Raw genomic sequence first — 12,412 nt, forward strand, 5'->3', positions numbered from 1 at the left:
GTTCAAACAATCACACCTAAATTACCTTTACCGGAATCTAACAGAGAGTTTCGTGAAAGGGTTGAAAGATTTTTAGCTAATCAAGCTGCACTTAGAATCGTTGAAGGATCTTGCACGTAATTATTATATCATGTGAACAGATTCAAAAGAAACTTTATCTTTTATTATTATTATTATTATTACCGCGATCTCAAATTATTATGATTATTCATGCGTTAACACTTTTACCGATTGGTAGCAGGTCAACATATTTATGCACTTCTTACCGATCACTATTGCAACCAATTGATCAACTACCAATTGGTAAAGTGTTAAAAATTAAAATTAGATAAGTTATTAGGTATATATATCCTTAAGCTATATATATATCAGTTAATTATTTGTCTAGCAAGTAGACTAGTTAATATATTCTTTAAAGTATACTAAGTAAGTTATACTTACGTAATAGGTGTGTCTGGATATATTCTCTGGAACGAAATAAAACCAACGTACCGAGACACGTCTGGTTTAACTCGTGTATGGTTAAACGATGCTAATTATTTGTAACGAGCATTAGCTTGAAAATGAACGAGCCTAGACCCGTTCAACAGTCTTCCTTTAACCAATGTTGAACAACAACTCTTCAGGATAACTTTATCAGTTGCTTGCGATCTCGTTAATTAACCGTTCCATGCTCAAATTTAATGAGACTTTTTGAAACGCTGTAATCTCGCTGTAATTTATCTTTACGATACATTTACTTATGTATATATTTAATAATAATCATTGTAAAATCATTATTACTGAAATGCAACCGTAATATCTATATTTACAATAGGTTTTAGGATAAATTAGGGTGAACCTAAAAGTGCGTGCACTTTAAATGAACATTTCCAAAGTATATTTTACAAAAGGAACAATCCATTATGCATTTTATAATATAATAAACGCACGTACTTTTGATACCACCCTTAATTAAATAGATTCCAATAACAAGATAAACGTGCCAGGTTAGTGTGTTTCCTTTCTCGTTGTAATTTAATACCATTGCGACAGTTTGCTTCAGTTAGATCCCGTTTTGAAATCATATAATAATCTGATATTGGTCAATAATAATTGTAAAAGGGACACGAGAGAGTTCGAAAGGAAAGAAAAAAGACAATTGGCTAATAATAACAACGCCTGTCCAATTTTGATCCTGCCATTCCTTTTCATCTATATTATTATTACTTTTCCAATATATATATATATATATATATGTGTAGTATGTGGTTTCTCATTGAAAATTTTATTTTATATGATTTTTTATTTGTTTGTGTTTGTTCTTTCTTTTTCTTTAATCTTTTTCTTATAAAACAAAGCTTTATTCTCTGTAATCATTAATATTACATTGTTTCACCAACGCATTGGATTGAATCTGTATGTGTGTTGCCTATATATATATATTCATACGTCTCTTCCTTTTTATTTTTCTTAAGGTACACTTCTTCATCGAGTAAACAACGTTAAACTATTATTCTTCAAAACTATTCAACCTCCTTTCTCACATCACGTAATAATTTTCTTTATTTTTTTCCTTTATTCTAAGTTCTCTCAAATTATTTTCTTCTTTAATCTTGTCTGATATAAAATTATGTCATTTATAATATCAGTTGACTTTTTTTTCTTTTCTTTTCATTTCTTACACGATGAAAAATGACAAATCTCGAGATTAACGCAAAACAATTCGTTTCTTCTACTTATTTTCCTATTGATTTTAAACAACGATCATTCTTTTTTTGTTTCTCTTTCCATTCCTTGGTCCACCTGAATTGTTTATTTAATAATTACGCATAACAGTTTGATTAATCTAACATGAAAACAAATTCTAATCAGAAATCGATGCGACATATGAGTGAATTATTGTTGCAATCGTTTAGAGAAGAGAGAGAGAGAGAACTTTCTATAAATAAAAAAGAAAAAATGAAAACGAAAATTATTTGGACTAATAATTCATCTTAAATAACGCGATAATAATAATAATAATAATAATTATTAATAACGTTATAATTAACAACGTTACGACGGACAACAATTAATTAATTCATTCATTAATTAATTAATTAACGCTCATCGAAATGTATATGGCTAAATAACATCTAACAAGTTAATATTATTGGCAAGAGTAAAGCACACTTTTGTACATGGACGTTGTTGTTGGTTTTTTTTAAGTTATACTTCTTCTTTTGGCGCATTTGGGACAAAAATAATGGGAGTATTGAATCTCTTCAGCGAAACAAAATTAACAGAATGAAGTTTGTCAATATTTACGGATGCGCACGCACAACGATATGAAATTAACAGCATGAAGTTAGTCGGGTAATAGTTCACGTGTACTGTTTAACCCTTCTTTGCATGATTTTTTCTTTTTTTTTTAAATAAATCAGGGTGATGTAATTAATGCTCTAGATTAAAGGAAAAATATTTAAAAAAAAATCCTAGTGCTATTTTTTGACAACTGCGTTTTGTTGTACGCAATAGTCGCTTAAAAAGTTGCCAGCAACAACAAATATACAGTACAAGGGTTTTGAGTACCTTTTTTTGTTGACTAAATATTATCATTGAAATTTCCATCATCATGCAAAGAAGGGTTAAGTTTTATATAAGCCAAAGAAGTATAACTTCTTATACGTGCGTATTTTTGTTTTCTTTTTCTTTTAGTCGACGACAAGTCCAACAAATGACATACACGCATACATACATACATACACACAAACGCAAGCATGCACTGAATAAACCCGTTGCAATTATTTTTCTAATTGAAGTTTAAAAACTTTCACGTTCAAATTTCCATGTTGGATTATTCGTTGCTGCCGCATCGTACACAACAAGCCTCTTTCTTCCATTAGTTAATAAGTTTACTATCATTGCTATTATTATTATTATTATTATTACAATGTTCGTCAAGAAAATAAATGGCGGTCATTTGTGTTCTTACGATTATTATAATTAAAATATACTATTAACAATTACTACGAGCAATCATGAACGTCTCAATCGTTGAGAGAAAAAGAGAAAAATAATTCTCACTTAAATTAAATATAATAATAATAATAATAATAATATTTCTCATACACACATTAACCACATATTAAAATCTTATCTTTTATCCGAAGAAAAAAACGAAAGAAAAGAAGGAATATTTCAATATACTATATATCGCATCTTCTTGGCCTTTAAGAATAATTTGAAATTATGGCAACGTCGTTTCAGTCTCAGAAAAATCGAAAGGGGTATATCACGAACGAATAAAAAGATCGATAATAATGTTAACACTTTACCAAACGCTAATCTACTAATCGTTTGCCTTAAAACAACGTCTGGGAGACATGATTCTTACTTCTGTGCATAAAATGATAACTTCGTTGCAGTTACTTCATGATATTTTCTGACACCGACTATAATCGGTGTCAGAAAAATAACGAAATGATTAAAATCTAATTAAAATCTGTTAGTAAGATCTGCGATCGAGCTATCGATAAATTGTTAACACTTTGAAACGATCCACAAAATTGTTCTTCGAGTACGAGGGAATTCTTCCACCACCTATCGATTTTCTATTTCCAAAGGGAAAGAAAAAAAAAACAAATAAAAAGAAAAACAATCGATTTACACGTTAACCGGTCTAACGTTATCGTCCGATTGCTGTTGTTCACCACTTTGCCAGCCAGAATCCAAAGTCGTGGAATCGCTCAAACAACACTGAGGTGTTTCCTCTTCCTGACCGCTGTGATAGTCCCTATAATCCCTTTCCCTTGGACGATCATTCTCCTCTTCTCTGAAGTAACTCGACGTGGCAGCCTCTTCGTCGAGTTCTTCGTCTTCTTTTGGCGAGTAATACGAGTAACGAGCTTGCTGAATAACCTCGTATTGAGCATCCGGTGCTAAAAAGGGTCCCCTAGTGTTTCTAGGTTCGTCACTGTTGGCATAACTGTCGGAAGGTATGTCACCCCCGTCCGAGGGTAACGGAAGAGGAAGTCTAGATCGTTTAGATAATTGTCGTTTGCCCAAACGAGCTGCTAAATAATCCACCCCTTCCGAATGTTCAGCACCTTCAATCAAAATATCACAAATATTTGTTATCCCATCGATTATTGCATTGATCAAAATTGTTTAACTTGTTGCAGTACAGGATTTAAGATTATAATAAAATAATCCTCTGTTGCGTTTTAAATAGAAACAAAATTGGTAAAAATAATAATAGTTTAATTAAATTTGTTGTTACTGGATGGGACTCGAATAATCCTACCGTACTTATGCGCATGCAGCTATTGCAATATTTCATGGTGAGACTAAAAATTTTCCATCGTGCATTACGATGCATCCAAAAATTTAGGAACACTTTTAATTCCACCGTATCCCGAAATAATTAACAAAACTATTACCTTCTTTTTCAACAGCCAAATCATAGAAACTACTTTCGGGACCGCAACAGGAAGAAACATCACCGAAATATAATTCACTTTCCGATTGTTTGCCACCGGGATTGGGTTCCTGTTGGAAAGCACCATTCTCGACACCCTTTAAAGGTTTCCTAGCTCTCCTACCCTTCATCGTTCCATCGTTTCCACCTTCCGGGTCTGTACTATTAGAAATTTCTTCGGCATTTTCGTAATTGTCCGATGGACGTTTCGTCGATCTCGATCTGTGATCTGTAATATAAATTATATGAATTATGCTTGACGACTAGGGGAATAGCAAAATTAGGTTTAGAAATATTATTCGTTGATAATTAACCTTCGTTCCCGTCAAAATTATCGATCCTTTTGCTCATTCTCGGCCTGGTATCCGCGACTTGTGGTCTACGTGCTGGACTGTTAGGATCGCTGTAAGGTGGTGGTGGACCCCATAGAGGTACAGGTGTCTCCAAAACACTGTAGGATGCTGTACTCGGTGTATAGGGTCCGTTGGGTGTGTTCAGAACTGAATAAGGACCACTTGATTGCGAATTTAGGACGCTATAAGGGCCAGCCGCATTGTCGGGGTTGGTCTCAGTTTGTCTCGTTTGAGTGTGGAATCCGTAATTTGAGTCTGGGCTCGGTGCTGGTCCTCTGGGTCTGGACCAAGGTAATCGCCACCGTCTGAAATAAAACGATGCAACCGAGTCCGTGAATTGAAATTAAATCAGATGATGATGAGATGATGAATATATCACAGACGAGTGGAAGGGGGAAAGCTGTGTGTGTGTATGCGTCTACTTCACGTTTTTATTATCAAGAAACACAACAAGCAACAGCTCTGGTAAATTCTTTTGAGCTATATAAGAGCTTTGTCTATAATTTATTTCCGCAGAACGAAGAAATCTACCGAAGAACGGAATGCCGGATCTTTAATTGATTCCATACATTATCTGGGTTTTATCCCAAAGAATCGTCTCGTTTAAGGAGTTTTATCTTAGTCTCGTTTAATGATATTCGTGGAATTTGCCAAAGGAAGAAGAAAAAGAAGAATAATACAATCGAGTTGGGTATAAACGAAAAAAGTAGTACGGTTGGGTTTGAACAAAATCAAAAGTAGAAAGTTTTTCGGTTTTTATCATCGAAAGGGAAGAAGTAAATCTTTGTAGGATTTGATATTAGGGGTGATATTTTACCTGGAAGGTGCCAAGTCAGGATTCGGCGTGTAGAGATTGCCTGGGGTTTGTGCCCACCACGGACTGGCCCCGCCGCAATCGTTGCAACATCCACAGGATGCGGTCGGTGGCCCTACTGGGCCTCCTTGACCGTACAACGATCTACATCTTAGTTCCAATTGTTCCCAATACATTTTTTTCTTTTCGTGACTCAGTAATTGATAAACCAACATGCACGAGAATATACAGGCAAGTATACCAGCCACAGATACACCGAAAAGTGCACGCAGACAGGTGTAAAGTGCACCGTGTACCGCTTCGCAATGTGGTGTACCTTCGAACAGGACACCTGGATCACCTTTAGATTGCGGTGCACCATAACACGTGCACGACCTAAACGTACAATTATTTTTCTATAAGTTTATATGAATGTAACTTAAAAATCCTATCGTTAAATCGTATCATTGAGAGATTTACCTGGCTCTTGCTGTATAAACGCACTCTCTGAGTCCTTGCAATCGAGACATGTGAATTACTGTCGTTGTAACTGTCACCAAAACGCACACCAATGCACATACGACCCCAACCGAGCCGCAAACTTTCATCTGAAAAATAATTAAGCGAATATATCGCATTGCACAATAATAATCTTCCTCGTTTGATTAAATTCAATGATTTGTATCAACAATTTTTGTTGGATACTTACCAAAAGTCCGTATCTATGTTTTCGTCTAGCCAAAAGCATAGTGAATAATCCCATCAGTATCAACTGAAAGAAACAATCAAATGATTTCATTTTGTTGGGGGTGAAAAAAGATGCAGGCAGGCACAGGCAGTGCATTTTTAATTGTGTGCAATTATAATTAGAATGATCGATGATTTTTATAATAATATATAAAAATGAATATAGAATTATTCTCGCGCGAAGATAAAAGGTCAGGTTTGAAGGTCAATCGAAGGTCTTCGTATTTCTTTGACAATAAAACCGTGAAATGCATTTAACGCGTTAGGGTTTATAATTTCTTACGTAATTTCCATAGATAGATAAAAAGAGAGATAGAACCGTGTAACCTTTGTCTTTCTTACCATTATACCAGGAATGTAAGATGGTACAGTCTCGAATAACGCTAAACTGGCCGTGTGGGCTGAAAGGACAGCATGTACCGCCAAAAAGACACTACCAACTGCTGCGCTGAGACCACCGCATAGGCAACAAAGAACAACGTATTTCTTGCAGCACCCACCTTCACCAGTATGACCTGTAACAGTTTGATTTATACAATTATTTTCTTTTTAAAATAAGAAAACTTTCTCTTACATTATTTGTTAATTAATTCGTGTATTTAACATAATAGAATAATCTTATTTTATTTTCCTTGAAAGAGAAAATCTAAATGCTAAATAAATCCTAAAAAATGGGTATTTGATTTAACGTAAAATGTAAAATAAGAATATGTTATATATATTTAAGATTATATATTTATAATATTATTAATATTGGGTTATAACAAGAGTTTGTGCATTTATTGTGTTACAAACTGCATAATGGATTGTTGTTTTGTAAAATTTATTTTGGAAATGTTAATTTAAAGTGCACACACTTTTAGGTTCACCCTAATATAATATTGATATATTATATAATAATTATATAATATATATATTTCAAATATTTGATCAGATATTATATGAAATAAAAAAGAAATATTGTCAGTCCCTTTTGCCATTGCTCGTAGTTATCGAATTCAATTCCTATTGTCAAATGGTTCTCTCTCACAGCATTCAATCGTACACGTCGCCATTGGAAATTTTCTCGATGATGAATAATAATACTTTAACATTTTACTATTCCTAGAACAATACCGAAATCCTCTCGAAACTCATTGACGCCAAACTTTTTAATTTAACTTTATCGCGTATCATTATTAAAAATAAAAAGAGAACATTCTGACACACGTACCAGACGACGTAACTTTTTCAAATGTCGATTTATAAAATATTGTGACAATTTTAATTATTATACTTTTTTCGTAAATATTTTTCAACGATGAACAAAAACGAACTTTCGAAACGTGGGAAATGTATTTGAAAATATATACCTGTCCCGTTTTTTTTTGTTGCATTGTGAAACGTTTTACCTTTACCTCCCTAACTTTTCTTTTTCTTTTCGATTGTAATCTTGAAAATAAAAAAAAAGAAACGCTAGGGTAGATACACGTCACCCTGAAAATCTTCCCCTCTAGCGTTCTATCGTTTTTTTTTCTTCTTCCTTCTTCCTTTTATGAGGGCACGAGAATTTACGACGATCTCGTTTCTTTTCTTTCTTTTCTTCTTCTTCTCGGATTCAATGACCGGTAAAAAAAAAAATGAGGATACTTTTAGAAAAGATCGGCTACCTGTACTATTATCCGATTCGGTAGTTTAGAATCGTAGAAAACCTAAGAAGAGAAGTTTCCAAACGTTTCTAAATAAAATCCTTTTAAAGAGTACCCACATGCTCGTTCAAGGAAAACCAATTGATGAAAAGCTTTTCAATTTCTTAACGTGGTAATTTGTTATCGATTGTACGATTGAACAAATCTTCAATGATCCTAATGTACCAAGACTCGATAAAGTTTTATCTATAAATTAACATTATCTATTTTATTTTTCCTTTCAAGAAGATTAAACAGGGATGGATGGGGTAATAAAACACTTATAATGGTGTCAAGATTGTAACCTCGAAGAGTATTATAAAAATAATTGAAGGTTTAACGTGTCATAAATAGACCCTAATATTATAACTAGACCGTAATATTATAAACTCTTAATAGGATAATTATAATTTTTGTGTTTTACGTATTATAAATATACCCTAATATATATATTATAATATTAATCCTAATATATCATAAATAAGACTCTAGTATATTATAAATATAGAATAAATATATTTGTGTTGTTTATCTGCAAAAATATATAAATTCAATGCAAATACAATTGAATAAAACATTAAATGTATCTCAACAAAAATAATCTGATAAATTTATCCGAAAAAAATCTAATCAAACGTACCACAGGGATGTGTGTAACGTGATCTCGGCAAGTGTGTGTGGTTAGCAGAATGAGGTAAGTGGGAATGCGAATGTGCAGCAGCAGCCGCCATTGGGAAGGGATAACCCTGGCTGTCTATCTCCATCTCCGTTCCTAATCGACATCGTACTATTTGTAACACCGGATATCCGTCCATCCTTGCAGTTGAGTCAACAAAATAATCTTCGATATTTATAGATTTATAATTAAATCAATTTTTAATCCTTCCTTCTTTCCTATAACGATGATTATCTTCTTCGAATATTTATTTCTTTGTCACTTATAACGTGAAACACAGATACGAAAGAAATAAAGTTCAACTTTACGGAATTAGAAACGAACAACTATAGCACGTGGTCGGTACAGGATTGTACCGTGAGAACCCATAGAATATCTAACCCGTTGGAACATAACTATACTTGGGGGAGAAAAATTCTTGAAAGCGCACGCTCTCGATATATGAACTCGTTTACTTTAAAATGTCAATAGGTAATCCCTAGCGATCCAAAGACGTTTCTCCTCCCCCCTTCCTCCACCTCCACCTCCTCCTCCTCCCACCCCCTTCTCCACCTCTTTCTTCTATGCTCTATCAACGGGAAAGCTTCATGGTTCAAGGTCACCACCTTATTACGCACTATCCCTTTCTCAAAGTTCATCAATAAATTAATGTTCACCACTTTTCGGATGATAATCTTGTCGGGATGAACGATACTTCTTCTTCTTCGCAATCCATATTTTTATTTTGATTTTATTTCATTTGTTCAGTCGAGAATAAATAAATCACATTTGTAGTAATGCATTAATATATCTTTGAGTATTTTCCCAAAATATGTATAAGTGGGTTTGGGCAAGGGAATAGGGAAAGGATTAGGAAGTTTGGGGTACTTGTCACGTTGAGATGTCCCACAGGTGGTGGTGGTGGTGGTCGGCAAATGTCACACGTACGATAATCGTAAAAATCTTTGAATCGGAATAATTTTCCCGGAATATTTTGGATAATAATATTTACAAAAACGATCCTATTAATTTCGTAATTATGTTAATCACGAGATAAAACAGGAAATTAATAAAAACGTTTGCCGGACTACGTTATCCTTTTTCGCGTAAGCCTCCGACAACGACGACGACACTAATCGTTGTCCTTCACTCGGTTAGCTGAAAACTACGACTGGTCGATATACCCAGGAGATTGTAGCGAGCCCTTGCGGTATTCTCTACAAGTTTTAAGGGATGCTGCTTCAGGGTTGATTATTTTATAACTCGATTATATTCGTGAAAGTGTTTTCTTGAGAATAACAGAGGACTGGAAGGTATAGTAGAATGGATTTTAAGAGTAAAACGGTTTAAACACCAAAATAAGGTGTAAAGAAATACTTGCATTGATCAGTGGATGTTGTTTCATAACGTCTGGTTGGTCTGGGTGGTGGTCGTGGTGGTAAAGCCGGTGGTTGATGGGTTCTCGACGTTACTTCAACTATTCCACCACTGTCGTCAGTCTCACCCTCAGAATTTCTCTTGTTCCTGTTACCCTGTTGTACAGCGTGACACTGACACTTGCTACTCTTCGATGGTGCTGACACCTGATCGCGTAAATTGCAATGGGAGAGATCATTTGAAATCTAACTTATCCATAGTATATTATCAAATGTTATAATATTAATGGATGATAAATATAATTGATTTAATTCTACCAACCTGTATAGCGTCCATTCTTATCAGGGATGAATTTTTGGTATCGTTGTTTTGCAAATGAGGATGACCATGTGCATGAACGTGCCCATGATGATGTGGATGATGTTGTTGTTCATCGAGGGGATGAACTAACGAGGCTGCCCTATCTCTCGATCTCGAATCAGGGTGTAAAGAGTGCACCTGTTGCAATAGATGATGGTGATCGTGAACGTGATCCAATCTGCTGTGAGTCCTTGTATTCGCATTAGACGATGAAGATTCACACGAGATACCAGAACTCACGTGATGATGATTGACACTCGAACGACCTGTCAAGCTACCGGTCGAACTGCTCCCATGATGTCTGGCAACCAATGGGGTTGCCGACAAACTGGCACTCGCGTTTACCGATACGTGCCGATGTACGCTCGGTGATCCACCGTGATTCATCATGCTCGAGTTAGAAGACGTGCCGCTCATTGCACTCGACACGGTTGGATGACGATGACTCGTCAAAGGTGAACCTTTTTGTCCTATGATCGATGTCGTGGTAGTTGTCCCAGCTACTGCGGACATCATCGTTGTAGTTGTCGTAATGGTAATAGTCGTCGTTGTCATAGTCGTCGTCGTACCCGCCGCGATAGGATTTCCATGGTGATGAGAGTTTGAATTATTAACACCGGTCACAGTATTCCCATGATTAATCGTCGCTGTACCATTACCAGATCCATTTAAACTCGTTGAAGGGTTACCGTGTATATGACCGACCAACCCGCCACCAAGATTTCCATGATGGTGTCCCCCCGCATGGTGCATCATCGCCGACCCGTGATGATGAGTCACGCTAGAGGTCTTTGGCGTTCCGTGATGATGATGGCTATGTTGTTGTCGCTGCTGGAATCCTTTAAGACCCTCGCTTGCTTCTAAATTCACATTAGTTCTCGTGTTATCGACGTTATGCTTGTGCAAATGCACGTGAGAATCACCGTGAAAATGTCCGTGAACGTTTCGTTCAGGTGTATTAGATTCCCCGCTGATAGGTATACGATGATGCTGATATGTGTTCAATACTTGTTGGATATTTTTCAATTTATCCTTTGAAATGTTTTGTTTAGGTGATAAACCACACGGATCGTCCAATTGTTTTTCCGAAGTTTCTTTAGACGACAATGAAGTTTCCATAGGATTCAAATTGCTATCCGAAAGATGACTAGGACTCGATGTCAAACTTTGTCGACTTTCCTGCAAACTCGATGATTCCTGAACTCTTCTAGCTGCTTCAAAGGCAAGATTTCGCGAGAGATCTAAATTTCTTGGACTACATGGAACATTCCTAGCGTGTCGCGACATTGGCGTGTTTTGATGCTCCAAAATCTCAACGTTTCTTGTCTCCTGATGAGACATTGGGCTGTCCAATCTTCTCAAAGGTTCGAATGCACTCTGCAACGTTTCCAATCCTCGCGGTAGTTCCTGATTATTCGAAATTCTCGTACTTCCCATGACGCTTCTATCAGTTCTATCACGTTGCGTTCTGATCGAATTAATCCCACTCATCGTTGAACATTGACAAGGATGCTGTTGTTGTTGTTGTTGTTGATGATTTCCTTCCAAATCACACATCGTCCCGTCCAAATCGTTCGACAACGACGAGCCCTGAGACATGCTGATATCTAATTGGAAATAAAATGTTTTCACGATCAGACGAAATTAATTATACTTCATCCCAAAAAATAAAGTGTTAACCTCGGAGAGAAAGCAAATGTTGTATTTTAAATACACGTGGTCAGCGAAAGCGAAAGTTTCGAAAGATAATTCGTTAGAGTTGAACAATTATTTCGAATTACACTTTGATATCATTTTAATATCACTTGTTATACGTAAAAATTAATGGGCAACAAATAAAAATCAAGTTCAGTGTCCTCGTGCGAACTTAAAAAAGTACAACAGGAATTTCTTATCTTTCTTTTTCTTCCTTTTTAACTGTTATGATGCAATCATTGAGAACAATAGAAAAACAAATGCCGAAAATTATTTCGTACTAATAATCAATATTCTTGTCCCAACAGTATATTAATATATATG

At 35.3% G+C, this 12,412-nt stretch overlaps 1 protein-coding gene across 1 annotated transcript in view; it reads right to left on the reverse strand.

The window, feature by feature from the left end:
- Positions 1 to 2,821: 2,821 nt before the first annotated feature.
- LOC106790388 overlaps positions 2,822 to 12,412 on the reverse strand; it is a 12,702-nt gene continuing 3,111 nt past the window's right edge. Inside the window, exons 2-10 of the mRNA XM_014755220.1 lie at positions 10,355 to 12,000; positions 10,038 to 10,239; positions 6,677 to 6,849; positions 6,297 to 6,359; positions 6,068 to 6,195; positions 5,612 to 5,983; positions 4,756 to 5,099; positions 4,404 to 4,670; positions 2,822 to 4,070 (exon numbers count right to left, since the gene is read on the reverse strand). Coding sequence (XP_014610706.1) covers positions 3,628 to 4,070; positions 4,404 to 4,670; positions 4,756 to 5,099; positions 5,612 to 5,983; positions 6,068 to 6,195; positions 6,297 to 6,359; positions 6,677 to 6,849; positions 10,038 to 10,239; positions 10,355 to 12,000 — 3,638 coding nt within the window. The 3' untranslated portion in view covers positions 2,822 to 3,627. The remainder of the gene's footprint in view (positions 4,071 to 4,403; positions 4,671 to 4,755; positions 5,100 to 5,611; positions 5,984 to 6,067; positions 6,196 to 6,296; positions 6,360 to 6,676; positions 6,850 to 10,037; positions 10,240 to 10,354; positions 12,001 to 12,412) is intronic.

The sequence above is a fragment of the Polistes canadensis genome, unplaced genomic scaffold (genome assembly GCF_001313835.1).
Source record: "Polistes canadensis isolate GaletaPanama2010 unplaced genomic scaffold, ASM131383v1 scaffold_234, whole genome shotgun sequence".
Classification (NCBI taxonomy): Eukaryota; Metazoa; Arthropoda; class Insecta; order Hymenoptera; family Vespidae; genus Polistes; species Polistes canadensis.